Source organism: Dermacentor variabilis, chromosome 8 (genome assembly GCF_050947875.1).
Source record: "Dermacentor variabilis isolate Ectoservices chromosome 8, ASM5094787v1, whole genome shotgun sequence".
Classification (NCBI taxonomy): domain Eukaryota; kingdom Metazoa; phylum Arthropoda; class Arachnida; order Ixodida; family Ixodidae; genus Dermacentor; species Dermacentor variabilis.
Window position 1 is genome coordinate 7,204,575 of NC_134575.1, and position 25,254 is coordinate 7,229,828.

Genomic DNA, 25,254 nt, shown 5'->3' on the forward strand with positions numbered 1-25,254 from the left:
CAAACTGAGAGTAACAAGCAAAACTTTGCCTGCCAACCTGTGAACTTTAGAATTCATAAAATTTTATGGAAAAGGGTGGGGAATAGCTTTCATTCTTTTAAAAGTTTGTTCAGAAGATAGATATAAAGTTTACTAAAGATGATTTACATTTAGACAAAGCACATGAGCAGCAGCAAACTTGGCACAGCAAATTCTGACATGAAACAATGTTTTTAGACAATAGCTTTTTTTAGTGAACTTGCTGTTGCTGATCTTACCTGCTTTGGAAATTCCAATGGACGGCTCGGGGGCCCATGAGCGAAACTTTTTTTTTGCTAAAGGAATTGATTTTTCATAAAAACCTGATGCATTACTCATAAGATCGTATAACAAGCCCAAATTTGTAAACATTACAAAAAATTTGGGAGAGTTGGCAGGTACGTATGTAAAAGTGATTTAGCTAACAAAAAGGCTCCCTTCAGTACATCTCAAAAGTTTTCAATATCCGTAATATTTGTAGGGCCTCCTCACACTCTGCATTCAAAGGGGTCGTACTAGTTGTAGCATTAACATTCTAAAGCAGTATCATTTTCCTACATTCGGAACAACCAACCTTAGTTACTAAAGAAGAAAGGGCAGCCCAAAATATTACAATGAGATTCATTTTCTTATCCAAGACACAAAACCATATTCCTCAGCTGGCACATTTGGCAGCACAGGCTGCTTACTCTACTGTGCGTGTTCATAGCACAAACACCGCAATGTAGCAGGTTCAAGAAGTCAAGTAATTTGAAGAGAACACTAGAACAACATGCCTTGCCAAATATTTCAGACACGTAGGGCATGTTGGGTATTGATCATATAGGGCCGAATATGTATGCCAAATATGTTGGATGTTTGATAATGCTAAGAACATTTTCAATGTCCATCAAGTATTTTGTTTGTCTGAATAATTACGATCCACCTTCTTCAAAAATAAGGAAAGAATGTTTGAAGTTTACAATCTCAAGGCTATATATACACTATACAGGGTGTCCCAGCTAACTTTAGCCAGAGTTTAAAAATATGCAAATGCCACGTAGCTGGACATAACCAAGGTAACATTGTTTGCCGTCGCTTGGAGATAATCAAATTATTTTATTCACTCTGCCTACTTAGATAACCAGTCTTAATTAATTAATCACCTTGTCAAATATTATAATTAGATGAATAGTGTTCGTGAAAAATCGTAGAGCGACATGAAAAACTCCCAATACAGCTTTCTGCTGCTCAATGCGTGCTACATAAAAGTGTTTTTCTGAGCACGAAATAGCCTGCAAATTCATGCAATGTTGCCGTGTGACTGGCCGCTCGAGGCCACAGGATTAGAAAAGACAGTAGGGCCAGTTGGTGCTTATTACAAATATTACAGACTTGAACATTAACTAGCGTGACAAAGACAATGGACCTGCGTGCTTCTTGCTGTCGTTCGTTGATAATGTCTCACATCTACAGAAGTATTAAAGCTGGTGAGTTGGCATGGGCTTCCGATTAAAGTTCATTTTGAGAGTAAGCACTTGTGTTGACTGTGTGTTTCTTTCCATCTTGCATTTTCTTTCTTTTTTTTTTCTGCTGCACTGCAATGACGAAGGCTTAGATGGCTAAATGATTTGGCTCCTGACTTTTGCAATGTCCCTGTACACTGGGAAATTATATCAAATTCTTGGGTGACGTGATTGCAATGAAGTGCAGGGTGCTGCGAAACAAACCTCTCGTTGGAAGTGTAGTGCTCATTCTGTCTAACATGCATCTTATTTTTGCGTTTCTTTTACAACACTGTTATTTGCTGTATGCCTACTGGCCCAAGAAAAAGTTATAATTGCAGCTTCTGTGCATGATATTGTGCTACACTGGAGCAGTGTTGCAAAGTTGCCCATGTGGCCATCGCAGAGCAACCACAAGATTTTCTTTGCATGGGAAGCATTAAAATGTGCCCTGAACTTACCAGGAGCTCCTACATCAGCTTATGAAAAAAAAAAAAAAAATAAGCACATTAAAAGCCACTTCTCTGACAATGGAGCTCTACAAACGGTTAACAATACCTAAACTGCAGTTGCCTTTCAAGGGTGCACTGGATTCACCTTTGGAACACAGCCTTACTGCCAAGAAACTCCAAAATCTGCTAACGAGCCACACTGCTTAGAGAGGGGCTATCAGACTCCCTAGATGTGTTTGTATTATTCATGTATTTCTTTTATCATGTGAGTAACACAAAAACATCTGCTCAGTTTCTTAATAGCTGGCAGTGTATGAAATCTATTTTGTCTTCTATAGAGTGGCTACAATCTCGACCTATTATTATGGTAAAAGTGGTGTGCCTGTATATGCATGAACACTAAAAGAAAAAGTAAACACAAGTGTTGAGCAGATGCCATCACTCACGTTTGTATTTTTTAGTGCTTGTGTATGTGTTTGCAAATGTGCTACGTCTACATCAATGACCAATCAGCTGGCCCACCAATACTATCTCCGTATTATACAATATATAGTGCGGGTACAGGTGCCCCTGTCAGACACTGCGTGTCTTTTACTCCTGCACCTTTCTTAAAATCGTATTCAAGATCAAAAAATAAACATTAAATACTCAGCTTCACCTACGAAGAGAAAGTGCAGGTGTCATTTTTTCAATTATGCTTCATGAAGTTGGTGAATAGATTGAGCACAATTTGATGGCAAGTGCACATCGCTATATGGAGCCAAGAATACGAGACTAGAGTAACGTAAACAGGCAACATGTCAACATGAGTACTACAAAGGTTCCGCTAACTTCGAAGTGGTGCTCCCAAAAAATCTTTCCAGTGGCTATTTTTCACAAAATGTCTTGAAGTTGAGTAATACTTGTTGGGGGGCTAGTTGGTGCATGTTTCCAGAAGAGGGTTGTAGCGCAGAAAGAGACAACACACAGCAAGCGAGACAGGACAGGCGCGCCTTGAAATTGCTGCAGTGATTAATTTTTTTAGTGTCTCAGAAACATAGCGGCAGATCTTTCAGGTCTAGTTGGTAACATTGCACACATTTTCCACTACATAACCTCATATGGACTGTAAATTTTACGTAAAACATCTTAGGGACATTTACAGCCTATCCATAGCTCAAGTAATTATCCAAGGCCTCATACATGGGCGAGCTAGTGCAATTTTTGGAACATTACTTATTAGGCCACAAAGAAGCAGAATGCATACACAAAATGACACACACATAAGTACCTGTTGTACAAGTACATTACAATGCACCTTTTTCACACTGTTAAAGTAATCAGCAAACTGAATATTCTAACAGCATTGCCATCGCAACACCAGTAGTGCAAAAATATTAAGTGGAAACTCATGCCATTTGCTCAATTGTTGCTTCCACGTCAAGAGGGATGAATAGGCACATTCAGTTACTTTCACATGGCAGTTTATCAACAGAAGTAAAACAACCAGAAAGTTTGCTAACGTCTTCTCCATTTTTTTGGCACAGCCATTAGCACGCAGACTGCATAACCCACCTGAACCAGGTTGTCTACCTCAGCCTGGAGTTCCTCCCGAGTATCTTGTTCCTTGGACAGCTGGCACTTGAGCCGTGACAAAGAGCAGCGCAGACGCACCAGCTCTGTACCAAACGGGCTCTCCTGCACACAGTAGGCTGGTTGTCCCCTTGTGTGCTACAGACACTATCAGCATAAATTCCAATGCAAACAATTCCAAGAATACTCCAATGCTTCGTTACATTTCCAGGTTTACTTAGATTTATAATAGTGGCTTAATTCAGACACTGAAACATACACTTGAGACTAACTACTCTATGCTTAGAAACCTCCATGCTTAAAATCAAATTAAGGCAGCTTCAAAGCAGGCAGTGTATTAATTTCCCATTGCAGTATTTCACTTAGCTATGCTAACCACACATACTATCAATACATTTTGCATCCTTTTAGAGTATGAACGCAGTTTCCGAAGGTCTGTGACCTGGTTCATATTGCTATTTTGCACAGGAAGCATGAAAGAAAAGAAGGCAACTAGGCGGAGCTATCTTGTGCTTTTGTAATCAGTGCCACATTTCTTTTGGCTAGCTTATTAGGCAACAAGGCCAGGCTAAACATATGAATCTTGTAAATAATGCACCTGGTGTTCCTTGCCATGTATGGTCTGCTTGAACAGTACAAACTTGTTTATTCACCATGTTCCTCAGGATAACCAGGACATTCTGCCTATTGCTGCAAATGTGTATCAGTGTGCTGCATAAAAGGTCGCAACATTAACTTTCACCTTCTTCAGGAAGGTTTAGCGCAACTCCAGTTTCAGCTTTTGCCTTCATTAAACTCAAGCATAAAGTAGGTAGGTGGATCCAATTATGGAAGCTGCAGTAAATTGACAATGGCTTCAAAAACATTAGCGCAAAAGAAAAGAATCTGACCCAGGCTGCTTCGGGGGCCATTTATATTCACAAAGGGCTTTCTTTAGATTTAGACATTGGAAACTCACAAATCATGGTGAGAATATCATTTGCAAAGTACTATTACACTTATGTATGCACTGAAAACAGCTCACTACTCAAACAAAGTTGAAGTTGAAGTTGAAAGTGAAGTTTATTCAAAATAGGAAAGTATACAGGAAATGTTGTCCCACAGCCTTCTCAAAGTTAGCCCTCAGCTCACCAGTGAGATTATGAGATGTGCATAATGCTTCTGCATCACAGGCACAGAGACTCAGCTGCAGCAAACAAATACCCAGAAGAAGCACAAATAACCAAAATATTCCTGCAATATGCAGAGTATGATGCAAAAAAATAAAAGAGTGGGTCATGACAAAAGAGGAGGCGAGGCAAAATGAAGTAGAAAGCAGCTTTTCTTTTTTTCAATCCTTGCTCTTCTGGTGATAAATAAGGAGTCAATTCAATATAAAGAGTGGCATACCTCAAAGCCAAGAAAATCGGTGTCTCCACTGGGGCTCCCTGAAGGCACTATGTGATCTGTGTTGGGTGTGTCCTCTAGTGATGTGTTCTGGTGACAAGCTGTAACAGGTTCGTCGGTGTCCTCTTGCTGATCTCTGGGCCTCAGGCTGAGCCGCAGATGGTCGGCAAGCTCCTGGAGCTCTTCGCACTTCTTCTCAAGCACGTCCACGCTCGTGCTGAGGCTGCAGGACATGGCAGCCACAGGTTACAACAAATAGGACATGCAAAACAAACAAAACAACATTCTTCTGTAGTAACTAATATATTAATTTAATGCGTTTTCTAAAGTTTATCGGGTGAAATCTTCATGCACATAAGGCACGATACAAAATACATTTTTTTCTGCTAAATTTATTTACCCTAAACAATGTATGAACATTTAATTGAATGTTAATTTTGCCTTGTGCAGTTTCGCGGGAATATGCTCCGCACTGACGTGCATGGACCAGCCACTCAGTGTTCTAGAACAAGGCAGCTTTGAAAGGGACATATGAACATACGACACAAAATTGTTTCAAGAGTTTTTTTGAAGAGTCGGTGATGGTAAAGGTTGTTTACAATATGTTTCAGAAAGCATGCTCTACATATGCTCGGTCCCGCAAGGTGTCACCCAGCAACATAGGTGTGCTTCTGCTCTATATCATTTTCCCCTTTGGCTTCTGCAATACGTGTTGTTTATTACCATACTTGACCACAAGGCCTGGCGCAGAGGGTTGCTGCCAAAATTTTTGAGTAGAGCAACCCTACGCTCTGCATGGATGGGGGTGGGGGTGGAAGAGGGGAAGCGCAATGAGGCAAATTTAGCTGCCGCAGACCAACGTGTAAGGTTTGATATGCCTTCCATAACCAGTTTCATTTATTGGTGCTGATCCGTGCTCCTTCAAAAGCTCCAGAAGATAGCACCGACTTTTCCGTTTCACACTGAACCACTTCTCTTCAGTTAGCTTCACTGCAATACAACCTTGCTATACAATGAAGCATACACAGTGTTTTGCAGTAAGATGACTTAGCACGCAAAAATAAAAATATCGGAAACAGAGGCCTCAGAAGAGCACCTGAGATTGTAACCAAGCGGGCGCCGCAGGATTTACAGGGCTGGAGAAGCTGGAAACAGGGCGGTGCGTGGGTAGGGGCCACCTAAGCCGGGGCATTCCGGAAATGTCCGCATGCAAAATCGGCTGTCCGCTGTCACGGACAGCAGAGTTTACACTTTCGAAGCCCGCGGAGGACGCATATAGCTGGCCGGGGTCCAGCTTTCGTGTCTGCGTTGCCGCTTTGGTGTCCTGGAGGCGTCGCTAAAGTATACCAAATAACGGCACGTTGATTACATTTAGTACTTGCGCAAATTCTTACTTCCCTTCACCGCAATACACTATGCGTGCTTCACCGCATAAGACTTCTGCCGACCAATGAATAATTACACGTTGCTACTGCCATTTCTTCTATTTCCTTTCTTTCTTTTCTTTTTTGAAGATAAAGTTTTCTTAGCTGACTTCACAGCTTTGGCGTATCTGGATATCTTGTAACCATTTTCGGAAAACAATGGCACCTTCGCTCCACCAGAGCTTCGTAGCGAATCGACAGACGTATCAAAATGTAGGTCTCAACAACACGAGAAACGAGAATTAGTACCAGAGTAGGAAAAATTAATGGTACGGCCGTAATCAGCGCCAATATTAAAAAGAAAAATTACCCAGGTTGCACTAGACCCCTGTGAAGGGTGCACCTCCACAAATGAAGACTTGTTGAGGTAAAGCCGCCGTAAGGTACGCTTTTGCAAACTGGAACGAGTTCGCTTGAATTAAGGAGCACTCGTGCGAAGTAATGGTATCTATCTGGAAGGCGGCTTTAGCGGTTCCCACGAGACGTGAGAATTATTCACAGATAAGATAAAATTAACGGTACGGGAGTAATTAACACCAATATGTTCGAAAATCAACCTCGTTGCACCATAGATTGCACTCTCTCTGTTCATGGCCGCGTCACGGTGACGCCTCCCTAACAGGGGAAGGCTAACCGCTCTGCAGGCATCCATAACGAAGTTTCTTCACTCACTCACTCTGTCTGGGACCGCTGCGCCTGGTATCTTGGTCAAACAAAATAAAGAGTCAACCAAGTCTCGGTGCTAAAAAAGACAACGTAGACGTAATTGCGCGTGAAATACGGTACGAATAAGATACGAAATGAGTGAATCATGAACATGAAGAAGGGACAAGATAGAGATATAGAATAAACATTTCATCCTCGAATCATTTGAATCACCATGTACGTCGACCATGCCTTCTTCAGCGCCGACAATTGGTTGACTATTTATCTTTCTTTATTATTTCATTGTAACATATATATTTCGAGGTTATACGCGCGTTCGCAGAGTGCGTACAAAGTTTTTAAGAAATGGCACTAACACCATGTCATTATTCATTTGTCTGCGTAGGTTTGTGGCCGGTAAAGCAGCATCTGCGGTCTACCTAACCCGCCCTCCTTCGCGTCGCTTCACTCCCCTCGCTCCACTCGCGTCGCTCCCCTCCCTTTGGTAGGAACCCTCCATACCAGGCCTTGTGGTGACGCATAGAAATAAGGGTACATGTACTGCAGAAACCAGGGGGGGGGGGGGTGATGTTAAGGCGGGCCTACGTTTTCAACAGACACCTGAAAGGGCGAAGCGTACGAAAACGGGCCCTTCTGGAATGTACGGTAAAAAAATCTTTCCCGCCGGTGATTTCTGAGTCACTCTTTGCTCTTATAAAGATTGTTCTACCCGGTCATTCCGGGGTAGAACATAGAACTTACATTTCCAAAACAACGCTACGTAGTGCAGGGTGCTGTCAAATTAGCCATATGCAAATTAACGAACTAGTCCAAGTTTGCTGTGTCCTTCGTGCAGTTTTCACGCTTGAGACAAACGAGTAAGGATGAGGAGATTTTAATAAACAGAAAGGAGAAAAGGTCAGCCTGGAGAGTGTGTCTCTAGCCTGCTACTTTTCACTGGGGTAAGAGGTAGTGGCAAGAATTTAAATTGACGTATAGAAAACACAAGCACAGCATACACTAGAAGCATTTTCATGACTGCAGCAGACACAATGATTTAATGAAGCGTGGGCATTTAGCAATGGACAATACTGTTCATTATTCTGCTTTTAATGAAGGCTGCAAGCTTAATCCCTCCAAAAGCGTGTAATCGGATTTCGAAAGTTAACAATAAACTTTTAACATTACATTCCAGTTTGCTTCGCAAAGGAACAGAGAATTAATGTATTTGCACGAACATAACGCGTTTTTTATTCAGGGTTAACAGTCTCAAAATAGTACGTCGCTCTATATTAGGCATCATGCTCCAAGTACAACTAGAGGCTACATTTCACTGCGTTGTCATGTGGTCATTGGTGCACGCATGCAATTTCTGGATACAAACTTGGTGGGCACTACTGTCTGTACATGCACCCGTTGCCTTTCAAAGACGGGGCCAAAGGAGGGAAGCCGCAGTGTGGAAATAAAGTTCGGTCAAGGCCTGCTTCAGCACTCTACCTTGGTCTTCGCTAGCAAGGCCTGCTTCAGCACTCTACCTTGGTCTTCGCTAGCAAGGCCTGCTTCAGCACTCTACCTTGGTCTTCGCTAGCATGTTGAGCAGGAGACCTCACCACGAACGCCCACCACGGGGGTGCTGCTTGATTTGCTAAAGGGCATATCCCATACATGCACGCACCTGCGTATGCGCTTCTTGTCGGCACGCGATTCCTGCTGCAGCCGCTGGTTACTTTTCTCCAGCTCGGCCACATTCTGCTCCAGCTGTTCGTAGATCTTGAGCCGAGATTCATTCACCTCCCGAAGGCTCGCCGCTTGTCGACTCAAGTGCTGCACGAAAACATGAGCAAACGTGAACAGTGCGCAAGCATGTCCATTAGTCATGATCACACACATACAGCGTTATTTTGAACAGGACCTCACTGTTATGCCAAGCAGAGGTCTGACGAGACATATACAAATCTTGCATACGACAGCACAAAGGAAAGATGACACAGCTGACGGTGACGCATCTGTCGCCTGCGTTGTCTCATTTCGTTATATGCTGTGCGCTGTCTCAATATGTCGTCTCCCAGCCAAGTTGCACGAAAATGGGGAGCTGATACCCGGCAGACCAAGCAAAGTGACTACGTGTAGGCAGCGATATACTATGCAAGAATGACAGCGGAATTAAGAAAGAAACCAGAAGAAAACTATACGAAACTTGAAAAATTCAAAGGCCTTCCGAAGGTACGAGACATGGACAACTTGTACTGCGAGAACATGAGCGAATTTCGAAATGCCCTCAGGCAGGCCTATAATAGACCATCCACAAGAGAGCGAGAACCAAAACAATACAAGCACGTGATTCGTGCTTTTGTATACGAAGAACTCTAATGCCTTAGTGCACACAGCTATTAGCCGTGTTCTCACGCGCGTCGTCATGTCAACATATAGCCATAGGAGCTGCATAGTGGGTTGATAACTGCAACCACAGTCTCTATTGTTCAAGCCACCATACTCGTTGGCGAACATAGTCACGTAAAAATGGCGAACATAGTCACGTAATACGCAGGCTTTGTCTAATGTACCTGGAAACAATTCAAGTGCCTTGAGTACATTGCTCCCTGACGTTTCTCTGCATAGCGTGTACAATTCCGAGAAGCACTGTATTGTCCATAAAAGAAGTAAGAAAATACGATAACCAGAAGCGCAGGATGATTTCATTTCAGAACCAATAAGCGTAGCTGAATGCAAATGCTACACACTCGATGGGCATATTCAAAACGTCCCCATTTCACCAACTTCCAATTTCCAAGATCACACACACACACACACACACACACACACACACACACACACACACACGCACACGCACACGCACACGCACACACACACACACACACACGCGCGCGCACTACCGAACGTTCGCCAGTAGTGACGCAAGTTCATTAAACGCATCAATAAAGAAAGAGAACTGTCATAAAAAAACGAATAATGAAGAACGAGAAGTTGGGAGGTGCAGGAAACAGAGACGTAAAGGGAACAGTGATGGTAATAATTTGCCTTGCTGCATCATAGAAGAACACATTTCTACAAAGCATTTCAGACAACTATAGTTTGATTGAACCAACAGCGTGCAAGGTTAGCAAATTTACACATCGACAGAAAGATTAGTGGGAACCGTAGGCAGAAAACTACTTCGTAATAAAAATATTTGGGCAGAGAACGATGTGTCCACTATGTTAATATATTTCAGAAGCGTTACGTTTTGGGTGAGTTGGTTGTACATGATTCTTTAGAGACTTGTGCGCGCTCAAAGACAGGACGTCGAACCAAGAAGAGACACACAACATGCGTTAATATATAAACGACAATGGAAGAATCCAAGAGAAAATGTTAACTGGAAGGAACATTAGATAACTTCAGCGCGCACACAGGTTCATTCAGGTGCACAGAAATGCTGAAGTCGTGGTGCTAACAGTCTACGACACAAGAGTATGCGACAGCACATAAAAGCGCCCAGCATGACTTATCTCTTTTTGTCCAGATATCTAGCATGAGAAAAAATCATTGGCTTAACTCAAATGATGTACCAAATCACATCTGTAACTTCAAAACCATTCGATACAAACAAAGAAACAAGCAAGCAGGTTTAGTAAAGCAATGAAGGGGGCTAGTTGGTGAACGTTCATGGTTATACAAGAAGCGATCCGTAAGAATTTCGCAATAAGCAACATTACGTACAAAGCAATTGCAAAACTGAAAAATGAAGCAGGCAGAACATGTGAAAGCATGGGCTTGACAAGGTTGGCAAAGCGCGTGAAAGAGAGCAAAGAACTCACTCTGAAGCCATTTTTCACGGTAAAAACCCACAAAGAGGGAATTCCTTTTAGGACGATTATTGAAGATCGCGGAACATGGCAAAGATGCATCGCGGACTACCTTCAGGCCTGCTTGAACTCTTTACCTTTCGATGACCCGTTCTTGATCCGCAACTCTGACGAAGTTATTGCAACACTAAAGAGTAGCCCGCCGACATCTTGTTTTTCAATCGACGTGAAGGACCTGTTCTACAGTGTCCCGAGGCAAGCGGTGGTACTAGCAGTAGAAGAAGCCATCGACACGTTGGGCTACACCAAATTTCAGGACGTGTGCAAGTGCAGTATTTCTACTTTTGTGAACTTGTTAAAACTGTATCTACATGGTGCGTTTATCGAATATGGTGACAGCGTGTATGAGCAGAAGGATGGAATCGCTATTGGTTCTTGTATAGCTCCCGTGCTTTCCGACTTATTTTTGAGTGTGGGAGACAGGAAACTTGCCGCCTTGTTTGGAGACACGAACATAACTACCTGTTTCAGATATGTTGACGATTATTTGGTGTGCATGAAAGAAAACCAAACCGATCCATGTAGCGTAGAAACTGTCATCAGCATGTTCAAACAAGCACATGAAGGTTTAGAGTTCACGTACGAGACTCCTACCGAAGGTCGATTGCAGTACCTTGATATAAACATTAGGATCAGAGGTTCCCACATGTGCTGGTGCTACAAAACTAGAGGAGAAAAAGAAATCCTGAGGTACGACTCTTGCCATTCTAAAATCATTAAAAGAGGCATCGCCAAGGCTTGCATCAGTCAAGCAATTGAAAAATCATGCCACCATGCTGTGAGGGAGAGCATCGATCTGCAAGTAAGCCGCTTGAGAAACAGTGGGTACCCGAACAGCATGGTGGTGCAAATCTGTGAAAACTTGTTGCCCGAAATCAGAGCCAACAGGAAAAGGCAGAAAACACAGAAAAAATTGAAAAAACGCGTGGTGTTGCCTTACATCCATGGCTTGTCACATCGGATAAAAAAGACAGCCCAACGCCATGACGTTCAAGTTCTGTTCTCCGCCCCGCAAAAACTAAAAGGCATGTGCAAGAAGGTGAACGCAGGAGCCAAAGAGGCCAACCCTAGTGGTACGGTCTGTCAGACTAAGCACGCAAAAAAGTACGTGGAATGCGCTACTTCAGTTGTTTACCAAATCCCACTAGACTGCGGGAAAGTATACATTGGGCAAACTGGACGTTGTCTAAACGATAGGTTACGGGAGCACAAATACACGTGCCAGCTTCTGACAGCACCTAGCAACTTGGCCGCACATTGCAAACAGTGCAAATGCTCCCCGCTAATAGAAAGCACCACAGTCATCGGAACATCAAAAACAAAAACGGAGCGAGAAATATGGGAGGCGCTTGCGATAGCTAAAGAAAAAGAGACGTGCGTAAGCACTCCGTCCATCGCGCTTATCAAAGCTGAGGTCGAGTTCGCCAGGGCGAACGGGTGCATGTGAAGGATGTATGCCTGACCCAAACTATAATCACATGTCGTCACCTTGTCATATCTTTTTATATGTAGCCCCCAACCCCCCCCCCCCCCCCCCCCCGCACCATATCTCCTTGTATATAAGCGCGTTCTTTAACAGTATCAAACAGTTGGTAGTTTGCGCTTCGTCCGTCCACGTCCTGTCCTTCCTTAGTATCGTGTTTGTAAAACTGAGCGCAGTATAACCATGAAGCAAGCAGGTGCTGGCATTAGTAACATTTTGGTGATGGCTAGTTGGTCCATCTTCAGAACTAAAATCAAACAGCGTGACCGATACAAGGACACACGGTGACACAAATACTGCGCTTGTTCTCCGTTATTTGCGCTTCCATGTGTCCTCGTATCGGTCGCGCTGTTTAAGTATCGCTCTGGAGGGATGCTGGCAATTCGGACAGTCCAGTTTAGCAGGTCAACCTCTTTTATGCGGGCTGATAAAGGTGTAACATTAGCGCGCATTGCTGACCAACCTGCCGATACCTTGGCACAGTCCAGACTCAAGACGTCACAGTGACCACCCACCCAGACACACAGGGAGCAAAAGGAGGCGCAGCTGCTGAGCACGGGGTCCCCCCTGAGCATGGCGTCGAGGCAACGCTGAAGAAGCGAATCCGACGACCACATGGCGTCGCGCTCCTCTCGGGTGCGGTATATGTCCGCCGCACAAAGCACGCCCGCCCGCCCGCTCTCGCGGTCTGCGCTCGAGTCGAGCAGGCACTACGTGGACCAGCGCGCGGACGCCGGCACAGGCGCCGCCGTCGAGGCCTCCTCTTTCTGACGAGCGAAATGACTCATCTTGCAGGGCTGGGCGTTTTCGTTCTTTCCTGTTTTCTCGCTCTTTGTCCGAGATGAAAAACGGCTGCGCGGTGCCGAGCGGCAGCTTCTCTCGCGCGAAACACACATGTGTCGTCAAGCGGACGGCTCCACTCAGGCACGTCCGACAAACGTTGCGCGCAGAGAGACGCGCGGACAAAGCGCGTATTCGCGCACAGCTGTTGCTGCGAGCGCCGCCGGGACCGCACTCTGCGATTCTTCGAAGGCAGGCGCGGTACTCCCGGCTCGCGAGTGGTCCACCGCGACGAAACTCGAATACGAGTGTTTTACATTTAACCGAAATTAAAGGGCAGGCCTGCGCCTTTTCAGTGAACAAGCGAGCGGTGAGTTTCGATATTGGAGCAAAAGCCACTGCACACTTTCAGACAGCAGCGCGCCGATGTTGACGTCGCTAAGCAGGGCGCGGATTCTACGAAATAATTCGGCCGGAGTTGTCGGCTGGGACACTGCGTTTGAAAGCTTCGTCGTTAAGAATGCACAGCTAAAACGAGAGGAGCGCTCACAAACTGGACGCTGGCTCGCGTCTCCTCGAACACGTACCAATGTGTACCAGAATGGTCAGGCCACGAACTATATATTTCGCACTTTGTTCATGCATTCGATCATCTGCAGACGGCCGTGGGTCAACTACCATGAAATTCGGAAAAACTGCCTCGTCGTATATGTAGCCAGTATGACAAAACAAGAAAAAAAAGGAATCATTGAAGACGTCTTCTCCTCATACATCATTCGGCTGCGGGGAAGCTAGCTTTGAAGCAAGAACCAGCAACACACGCAAACACACACGGCAGTTTTCGAGCCACGTCACCTGCGAGATTCCGCAGACAGAACATCGAGGATCGCGAAAAAAAGGTCAAAGTTCATTACTGAAAGCGGTTTCAACCTCCTCAACGCATGCGCAACCAGTTCGACAAGTCATGAATTGCACACAATCGCTCCGCGCGCCTGCCGTCTACTTCGACAACTTCGCAGAGAGTCGTCTGTTTCGACCTGTGAACGGCATTCCATGCGGAAGTGGATTTACTACGCGCAGAAAAAGCAAACGTAACGAGGTTCTGATATCAACATGTGCTGTCGCGAGATCTTCTAGAGGTGCATTGTGCATGCACACAATTATGGCAGCGCCACGGTAGCGCGAACCCAGTGCACCTCCAAATTCGTAGGCCACTTACGCTGAACACAGCCTGTAGACCTACAGACGCGCGACACAGAAAAGAAGACATGTAGTACATTAGCCTCTTTTCGTAGGCTCTGGGACAACCAGTCGGCTCAGAAGCAACTTCTGTTCAGTGCGCTTGAATCGCAAAGCAAAAAAAAAAAAAAAACCACTTCCGCTTCTGGTACAGCTCCCGCTTCACAGCTTATTTCGTAAGCTTGAACCAGACAACTGATTCGCCAGACGATGACGCCAGGCAGGTGGCTCGCCCAGGCCCTCGCTGTCTGGAGAAGCGGGCGAACATCGCGCACGTATGCAGCGTCACGGCTCGCAAGTGCTGTCGCCGTCTACTCGGAACTGCCCCATCGTGTCTCCTGAATGGCCTTTACTCGTAACATCATCAGAGCTGATACGCTGTCGTTGGAGCTCACCTTCGTCCTTACGCACTGTCGTGAATAAAATGAAAACCAAATGGCAAAATTCAAATCGCAGAAGCACAGCCTGAAAGCGTGGTTGAAGTGAGTGACGCAGTGATAGCTTAGGGGTGCATAGAGTACTTCGTTATATTAAATACAGCGGCACAGTTTTCGCGTATGTCGTGCTCGCGTTCTTCGTACTATTCGCGGGTGGCCCAATATAGCATATCGGCAGCCTGTCCCCGGCAAACCACGTAGATACTCTGTGATCCAGAAGATCATGCCTGTAATTTTCTACAAGAACATTCATTAAATCCCGAAATATGAAGGCGACATGGATACAGAATAAGAAGCTAAGGTACCTAAGGCAGCGATACGCAGCAACGCAACACGAGGTCATGTGTTTAAGGCAACCGCCAGCCGACGCATCCAGTCACTATAGTTTCCTGGAAAGATCATCACCATCAGCCCATTTTTTTATGTCCATTGCATGCAGGACGAAGGCCTCTCTCAGCACCAAGAAACATACCATCGCGCTAACAGGCGCGGTGGTATCTCTCAGAGCTTCGTATTTAAAATTCAATACCCACACTCGCAAACCTCCGCGCTTCTCATGTTAGCAATCTATTTTTTCTAATCAAACTAATGCAGTCAGCAGCTCCCCTCTACTTCCCCATATATCTGATGCGATCAAAACGAGTCTGCGGCACCCCCCCCCCCGCCCCCATATTACACCGTTGTAACAGTTCCTCTTCGATAGGACAAATCCTTGGCCGCAAGAAAGTTGACGCAAGTCGGGCAGAAAGCATCTTTGTGCGCACGTTGAGTGACGTAGGCAGCATACGCAGCCGCATATTAATGTGCCGCGTTCGCGCCCCGCCTCCAAAGCCCCGGACGAGATCTCTCGTGACCGATACCGTCCTCGCGCTTCGATCATTAACGCGATGCGCCCTTCGAGGGACCAACGCCAGTTCATCGGGGTCATGTCTGAGGATGAACAACCGGCGCGGTCAGGCCCACAAGCGGCGAAACGACGAGAAGAGCGGATCATGGACAAACTGCATTCGCCGAACGCGAGCCAACAGCGACGCGCCCTATCGTCCGGCACGCGGAGACTGCTGCCACCCGGCCAGAGACCGGAGTTTCTCCTCCAAAGCATCTTGCGCCGTGGCGGTGCAGGGCGGCGAAAGTGCGACGCATCGTTTGTGGCTCGCTATGCCTCGTAAGCGGCGCAAAACTCGCTCGATAAGGGCTCCCTCTCTATTCTGCTTCTCTCTTTCGGGCAAGGGAAACAGGCGGCAACGGCCGCAAGACAGCAACGGTGCCCATGAGACCTTTTCATACCGGCGGGGTAGTCGAGAAGCAGCGGAACATCTGAGAGGGGAAAGCAATGACTTTTTCGTGCGCCCATCGTTCGAAGCCGCGACGGAAAGCGTGAATGCGCCGCCGACGACCTCCGGCAAGCAGCGGACGAAGGACGCCTCCGGGATACCGATGGCAAGCGATAAGCCGGCCAAAGGCCCCGGTGTCTGTCCGGTACCGCGTTTGCGCACGCTATACAGTTATGCCTCGGGAAGAGTGCCGCTGCACTGGTGTCCCTCCGAGACCGGTATGCATCTGCAGGCCCAGTGCACTCAGCTCTCAAGAGCTGCAGCAAGCAGACGACGCCACAGAATCGCTCGCAGAATTGCTGAAAACAGCATACGCGGACGACGGTGTGTGAGGTCTCTGGTGGGGTCAAGGTGCTTTTGTTTGCTTCGGGGCAAAGGTTTTCCCACTCGGTGCAAAACGATGGCATGTTCTTCGTGAGGAAAACGGGAAAGGGAAAAGAAAAAAAGGGAAGAACAAAGAACAGAAATACGGAGCCATCGACATTTGGTCGGAAACAACGCAGACGCTATAGCGTATACAGGAAGCGCACGCGCAGACATGGAACGGAAGCTGTTAGCTTGCTCTCCGTGCGAACGCTTGCGTACACTATTCTTCTAACGCTTGCTCTATGGCGCTAGCTCAAAAATCACTTCTCCGTTGGGACACACTGGCCGTATCCCTCGGTGTGTCTGTTCGACCCTTTTCCGTGAACTTTGTCGGACGGAAAGTTTCTCGGAGGAGAGGGTATATTTAAACAAAGCGATGGGACGAGAAAAAAAAAAACCGCCACAGGGCTCGTTCTATCGCGCTGCTTAAGTATAACTTCAAGAGTAACCAACTACCCGCATTCAAGTTGTTATCCTGAGACTCGCTTACGTGTCCCGTCGCCTGAAGAGAAATGGTTCTAGGCGCAAAATAAGACACGCACAAAGAATAGACACGGAAAGGCGCACACTCGTACATAATTTTTTTCCCCCGATACTTCGCTTCGTATACCTTCAAGCATCCCCTGAGCGTCACCTGAGCCCGGCGACCTGAAGGAGCCGAAGCTGTCCAAAGTGTTTTGCGCCAGAATCTAACGTTTTTTTTTTTCAGACGTTAGATGCGTTAGATAACCACCACCTACTACAGCTCCTCCCAGAAAACGAGGGCTACTTGAGACAAATTTCCAAGGAATGTCCGCCTGGGCGGACTCGTCAAAGTGGCACTTATACGCGCCATGGCTTTCGGACGATAAGTTCTACAAGTCACTGCTCCAACGCTTGCACGAGGAAGACCTGCAAACTATCATTTAGATATGAACATGCTGCATGGCAAACTGTTCTAACTTATTAAAGGAAATAAAATAAAATAAAAAATAAAGGCTACCTGCTTTCGCAGATGTGCACAAACCTTGCGATAGTTTCGAACGAAAGCTCATGAGGGCGACCTTCGATGCCCGCGCCAGCAGCACTTCGTGGTGACCAGTGGTGTCATGTGTGAACCATCCGTTCATCCACCCGAGCCGAGAGCTAGGTAGTTTCTGAAATTTCCTACACGCTGCGAGCCCGGCATTGCTGCTAACAACAACAAAAAAAAAAAGCACTTTGCGGCCCTAGCGATCTCTGAGCTTTTGCTCACGGCTGTATGTATACATGCATTACGAACAGCGCCGAAACGGCTTCAGCACACCCCTCGAAGCTTACGGTATTGCCGCCCAGACGCGGAGATACAAAACGCGTTCATCGAAAAAGCCAGCCGAGCCAGTCGGGTCGCGAGGGGAATGGATGAGCCGGCTCCCCCGCCCAGATGCACGCGTGTAAGAGGGTCGGTCGCCGCCTCGGCGCAGTGAGACGCCGGCAACACGCGCCAAGTGCACGGTTCGATGCACCGGAATTCGGCCTGGGCGTCCCTTCCGCTGGGCCCCACTGGCAAGCACCGCACGGCCGCTTAGTCACCGGCCGAAGCAGCGCCGAACACGTGAACCAGAGCGGGATTAAAGAGCGGTCAGGGCTGACACGGGGCAAGCGGAGAAGCCACCAAGCATCGCGAATGCTCCCGAATGCAAGAAGAGTACAGAGAAGCACTCTAACAGCACGGCGAGAAGCAGTGACTCTAGAAAGCTTTAGGTCCAGTTGTAGACGCTCTTGGGCGAGTTGTAAGAGAAACACTACAAAGTTATGTTGTCGTCATTGATCTATGTTGCGCTGAAACTAACCTGTCGTGGATGACTTTAGGCGAGTGGCTTATTGTGAAAATCAAGGTACGAGACCGGGCTAGATGGTATTCCATGCTGATGCAATGTTCCCCTCTGGGTCTGCCAGTGACTCCATCCTGGATCTTAGCCTACATACGTGAAAAGAAGACATCACATGATCGCGGCAATCGAACCGACAGCCGAGACTCAGAAGATGAGCGACGACGTGCGCTGTTCGCACGGCAGGCACTGAACCCGTCCGCCTCGAGACAGACTAGCGCCCTTCGAGGCAAGCGAGCGATTCCGTGCGAATCGCCCCTCGATCACCGCACACTGTTTGATCGGTCACATACCGCGCCCGAATGTGTCCCGCAGAGTGCAAGCGCGCGCGACGGCGAAATGGCGCGACACGGATCTTGATCGCCGGCGTGCGCCGGGCATGCCAGACCACAGCAACGAGTAACATATGAGCGTGGGAACACGACGCCACAGGAGAGGGAGAAGGAGAGACGACTGATCGCTTTCAGCGGGAAAGCGAAGCCAAGGAGCTCTGCGAAGGCACAAAGCGACATGTCACTCACGTCCACGAAACGTGGTTGAAAGAACATCGCTGACACTTCGTTGAAGCAAGGATTTCAGAAGTGGTTAACCGCAGCTGGGTGAAACCAAAGACATATGGTTTGCCGTCATGTGGCGCTCCACAAAATATTTTTTTTTATATTCCGCTTAATTAGTTAATTATTTGAAATCAATTATTCAAGATTTGTAATGTTTACTTTAGGGCCAAGTACGTTTCGTTACGTTGTAGAAAGGTTTCAGAAACAACCGACCCATCTTTTCTTGTGTGGCAACGTACATGCTGCGTGGTGAGTTTTTTCGGCATTTAAAGAAAGCCCGCGAAATATGAAACTACGTGAATGCGCTGATGTGCTATCGTATTATCGCGCTCACACACCTATATATATATATATATATATATATATATATATATATATATATATATAGAGAGAGAGAGAGAGAGAGAGAGAGAGAGAGAGAGAGAGAGAGAGAGAGCAACTGCGGGTGGTTTGCCCGGACCACCTTCATTTCTCGAAGATGCAGGACGAGTCGAGTGAGCTCCCCAACAACACTTTGCTATGCGGTGAACGCAGTTGAAATCAGGAATCCGGGACACCAACGAGGTGCGACGTAATGCTAACGCATATCTCTCGCATTTACCACTAAGACATCACACAGTTTCTTCTGGCCAACATTTGTCATGTCGTCATTCTGTACCGTTCAATTAGAACACGACGCCGTCTCGCGCCGCGTTATACAAGGCGTGCGAAACACACTGAGCGTGCCCTTTATGAGGTGCTTTTGTAAAAGGTCGAGAATAAGACTATATCGGCCAACGTGCTGCTTCGTAACGCCAATCGTCTAGCAGAATTGAAAGGTGACCGCTTGCTTTTCTTTCCTTCTTTGCCCCGTTCATCCCCGACCAGCATACAGACACGGGCTGCAGTACGGGGATTTCAACCGAACATGTTTGCCGCAGACGGAACATGAATAAGTGCAGCGGCAACGGGGTGATACATTTATATGATGCAGCACATTTATAGTACTCAGTGCTCTTTTCTTTGTGTCAACTCCGACGACGAAGTGTCTTTTGATACAGCGCTGTTCTTTCTAGCTCCAGTTTATTTCTGTGAAAATCTAAGTTCATCCGCTGGTCCTCGCTCCCTGCTCGGTCGTGATGGAAGTGGACGACCCCGCACGTCTGCCGGCGACGGTGGCGTCAGCGGCGGCCGGCTCCAGGAAGCGGATCGGTCAGCAGAGCGACAGCGACAGCGAGGACGCCCATGTCTACTCTCTCAGCAGTGAGGACACTTCCGATGACGACTTCCAGCAGGTGCAGAGCCGCAGAGCGAAGAGAAGAAACACCAGGACGTCCTCATCGTCAAGCACGCAAACAGTAAGACACATGCAGCGGCCGGACGCCAATACCATCATATTTGTGCCCCTGCTTCCCACCGTCAACATGAAGCTACTCAACAGGCAATCTGTGTCGATGTCACTGGAAGCCCTGGTGCCAAATGAAATATCAGACATTCGAGTCAACACCTGGAAAAATCTACTGGCGGTTGATGTCCAGCATGTACCTGCTCTGACCACTCTACGCCGCGTGACGGACATCGATGGCATTCAGGTACGCTCTTACATCCCTCTGTGATCTGACGTAGTCACCGGCGTTATCTACGACGTAGACGTCGCCATCCTTAATAACGACTTGCCGATTCTTATCAAGCCAGCCAATGATGAGGTCATTGTTGATGTTAAGCGGCTAGGCAGTTCACGCTGCGTGAAGATTGCATTCAAGGGTAAATATATACCCTCGCATGTTAAGGTGGGACACTTCAGACATGCAGTGCGGCATTTCATTGCGAAACCTCTTCAGTGCCGCAAATGCATGAAACTGGGGCACGTGAGCAGCGTCTGCGAAAATCAGGCAGCATGCCCCCGTTGCGCCGAGCCCACGGCCGAGCCACACGCTGCAGATAAATGTGGCGCGACTGTACTGAAGTGTTCAAACTGCGGAGGCTCACACGAAGCTTCATCGAAGAAATGCCCGCATATTAAGAAGGCGATGGCTATCTTGAAAGAGATGGCGAGAGACCATTCATCTCATCGCGAAGCCGCCGATAAAATCAGGAAGCGACGTTCCCGTCGCCGGCGCTCCTCAAGGAAAGGTGTTGTCTCTGGGACGCGCATGCCACTTCCTACAACACCACCTGCTCCTCTGCCACCCAGGCCAGACTCTGTGGAAAGGACCTCGAAGAACAAGGCCACTGAGAAGACCACATCTGCAGAATCTTGGCCGGCTCTACCCAAACGACAGCATCCACCGACAGAATCACAGAAAAATGTTGCTGGACAACCCCCGACGTCCACTGTCAGTGATTTATGCAACCAAGACAGACAGGTGGCTGATATGCTGCACTCGCTAATTAATACAATGCGCATCATACTAAACAAGCTGCAAACCCCAGCAGCTCGAAGTGCTCTTAAAATATTGGATGCACTAAATCCAGTGCTTCCTAGCATCGTTTAAGCATCATGGCTCGACCAATAGTCCCCTTCCGCATTGAAGTTAAAAGTGCGTCGATCTTTCAGTGGAATGCTAGGGGTCTAAGGACCCGTATAGCAGACTTTCGCCAATTCATTTTTACAAATCGCTTTCCCATACTGGTCATTTGCGAACCAAATACACCAACTCCACTCAGAATGTCCGGTTACGAATCTTTCGTCTCGTCCACATGCGGTGCGAGCACGAAAGTAATCATCTACATTCGCACGGACTTTACATATGTCGCTAATGCGGTAGAGCCTTATGACGACAACCAATATGTCTGCCTGAATATCCAAAAGAAGGATGTGTCATTTACACTAATTGGAGCCTACATATCCCCAGCGGGTCATTTTGACGGCGAACGACTCAAGAAAATATTACTGATGAACAATGGCCCCTGGGTTATCACAGGTGACTTAACGCGCATCACCAGCTATGGGGAAGCACTAAAATTGATTCCAAAGGCAGGAGTCTCGCCTCCTTTGCTGCCGACCATGATTTGTGCTGTGTGAATGACGGCAGCCCTACGTTTTTGCGAGGCACGACCTATAGAAGCTGCTTGGACTTAACTTTGGTGTCACGGCGCTTTGCCCCGAGCATCCACTGGTTTACGGATATTGAAACGCATGGAAGCGACCATATTCCAACATACATAAAGATTAGAGGAGTTGAGACTGTCTTGCGTACAGTTGATTGGACAAAGTTTAAGAAGGATATGGATGACGCATGTCGGGAAAGCCTTCCACACACTATCGAAGATGCAATCGCAGAGGCATTGAAAACATCCATCTGCTCGCTCACAAGGTCAGCAAGGCGAACAGACTTGGATATGGAACTGGAGAGGCTGCGTGCGGCACGGCAACAGGCGGAGAGGAGGTATCGGCGTAAGAAGTGCGTCTTGGATCTGACGCACTTCTTACGCATACTTCTTACGCATACAGAAGAAAGTCCAGCGTCATAAGGATAAATTGGAAGACAAGCGTTGGAAAGCTTTCTGTCAGTCGCTTGATCCTCGAAAATCCATCTCGCACATATGGCGAACGGTTAGGGGCCTTCGCTCATCTCGGCATCAAAGGAAGCCCTTTGCTGCTCTGGCCCTCTATCAACTCCGCTCGGAACTTCAAGTGGCTGAAGAGTTCTGTGCACGGGTTGCTGGGTCCGTGGCCATCATTACTGACGCAGCATTGCATGACATCCCTGAGGCACGTGGACCAGAAATGAACGTGCTCTTTTCACTCGAAGAGCTCGAAGCTGCGTTGGAGACCTGCAGGCGTTCTTCGTCACCAGGACCTGATGGCATCACGTATGCTGCCCTATGCCACCTTGGACATGACGCACGTGATGAGCTGCTCAGCTACTACAATGAGTCTTGGCAGAACGGCGCCATTCCTAGACAATGGAAAACAAGCCGCTTGATCCCCATTCTGAATCCTGGAAAGTCCCCGCTTGAGCTCTCATTATATCGTCCGATTGCGCTTTCGAGCTGCGTCGGTAAAGTAGTGGAAAGAATGATTCTTCCTCGCTTGGAATGGTACCTAGAGCGATTCAACATCTATTCGGACGCCATGACAGGCTTTCGTCTAGGTCGCTCGCCCATTGACAACGTCATTGACATCGTAACCTGAGTCCAAAATCAAAAAAGCCTCAAGCGCCTATCAGTGGCACTTTTTCTAGCTATAAAAGGAGCATACGACAACGTCGCCCATGAGGCCATACTGAACTCACTTAAGGCTGTTGGAGTTGGTGGCCGGATGTATCAATGGATTCGGGACTATTTGACTGAGAGGTGCTTTTTCTTTCAGACTGACAGACGGCCCAACTTCGGAACATTACACCTGCCGTGGTGTGCCGCAGGGTGGGGTGTTGAGCCCCATTCTGTTCAACCTCGTCTTCGTAGGACTAGCGGAGTACCTACCGCAGTCAGTTCACGTCTCAATATACGCCGACGACATTTGCATCTGGGCTTCTGCGGTGACTCGCCCTCAGGTACGAGCCAGGCTTCAGCGGGCGGCAACCATGACGGCGTCTTATCTCCGAGAACAAGGTCTCAGCGTGTCTACTGAAAAGTGCACATTGGTTGGCTTTACGCGCAAACAAATGACATCGTATCCTGTTTCAATCAATGGTCAAGCTGTATCCTATGCTAAGACACATCGCTTTCTGGGTGTAATCATTGACCGCAACCTCTCGTGGAGCCCCCACTGCGTCTATCTAAAGAAGAAATTAGGTGCCATTGCTCAGGTCTTTAAATTTCTCTGCGGGAAAAACTGAGGTACACCAGTCCGTTCTATGATGCAGCTCTACAGGGTACTGTTTCTCGGACTCCTACGTTACAGTCTACCAGTGTTGTCAAAGGCATGCAAGACGAAATTTCGCGCTTTGGCGAGCATACAAGGTCAAGCCCTACGCACGTGTTTAGGGCTGCCTCGGTGCACGTCAACAGCCGCAACAATTGCCATCGCTGGGGACCATATGATCCAGACACACGCAGCTGTCGACTCTCTCAGAGCGCACATTCGCCATCTGTCAAGGATCCCCGACCATCATTTGGCCTCCCTACCAGCCGAGAGACCTCAAGCGACCTTTTCAAGAGTGATTAACGCTCATAAAGAGTGCATACCGTCATATTTTACACCGGCGACGAAGCCTTCATCTCCCCTGCGGTGCCTACGACAGCCTCAAGTGAATTTTGCTATTCCTGGAATTACAAAAAAGTCCGATCATCCATCGCCGGCTCTGAAGCAACTTACGCTCCTATTACTGCACCAGACGTATCAGGGCCACATACATATATATACCGATGGTTCGACCTCCCGTACCAGCTCAACTGTCGCATTCGTCGTTCCAGCCAAGAAGGTTACAGTTAAATTCAAATTGTCGCATACGACTACATCTACATCGGCAGAGCTTGCAGCTCTCCATGCCGCTATGATGTACGTCAGCGAAGAGCCAACAGAGAAATGGGTCGTATTTTGTGACTCTAAGGCAGCCCTTCACAGCATCAAGTCTTCATTACGTCACAGAACTTACGAGCAGATAACATCTGACATCAGGGAAGCGCACCACCATGCTCTGGAAAGAGGACACACCATCATATTTCAATGGATTCCTGCTCACTGTGGCATCGTCCGCAACAACCTAGCTGACAAGGCTGCCCGGTCTGCCCACGAAGATACCCAGACGCGTTCAATACCTTTGGCGAGGTCGGACGCTGCCAGGGAACTTCGCCTACATGCACGCAAAAAGTCGCAAGATCTCTGGAGTTCAAGTGCCTACAATTGCCGATTATATAAACTGGACCGTACGCTACGGCTACAACTGCCATCTAGCCTTTCCCGCGGTGAAGCAACCTTGCTGTACCGCTTGTGGCTGGGAGTAGCGTTCACGAACTCATACTCTTATCGTTTGGGAATGGCCGAGAGCCCGATGTGCGATTCCTGTGGGTGCGAGGAGACCATCGAGCACTTATTGTGTACCTGCCCCCGCTACGATGTGCAACGCCTCTCTCTGCGGGAAACTTTACACCGACTGTACTTAAGACCGTTCAACGAGTCAAAGATACTCGGACCGTGGCCACACCCGTCACTGGTACGAAAAGCGAATCGTGCATTAGTGGAATACTTGAAGTGCACCGTCTTATGAGACCGTTTATAGTGCCCCTGTGCATAGTGTGCCGCCCACACGCACTCAGTGCTCACTTTCTACCCTTTTCCTCTTTCTACTCCCCTTTCCCCCACCCCCAGTGTAGGGTAGCAAACCGGATGCTCTTCTGGTTGACCTCCCGGCCTTTCCTATCCTTGCTTTTTCTCTCTCTCTCCGACTTTAGACCCACCGTGGTTGATCAGTGGCTATGGTGTTACGCTGCAGAG

The 25,254-nt window shown here is 47.5% G+C and overlaps 1 protein-coding gene across 4 annotated transcripts in view; it reads right to left on the reverse strand.

Annotated features, from left to right (window-relative positions):
- Positions 1–25,254, reverse strand: part of LOC142589561 (cerebellar degeneration-related protein 2-like) — a 138,077-nt gene that overhangs the window by 12,838 nt on the left and 99,985 nt on the right. For 2 of the 4 annotated variants that reach the window (XM_075701019.1, XM_075701020.1), the window contains exons 3-5: positions 8,657–8,805; positions 4,916–5,135; positions 3,509–3,631 (exon numbers count right to left, since the gene is read on the reverse strand). In XM_075701019.1, coding sequence (XP_075557134.1) covers positions 3,509–3,631; positions 4,916–5,135; positions 8,657–8,805 — 492 coding nt within the window. Of the gene's footprint in view, positions 1–3,508; positions 3,632–4,915; positions 5,136–8,656; positions 8,806–12,803; positions 13,181–25,254 lie in introns of those variants that run through there. The other 2 variants (XM_075701021.1, XM_075701022.1) reach the window with 2 other exon arrangements.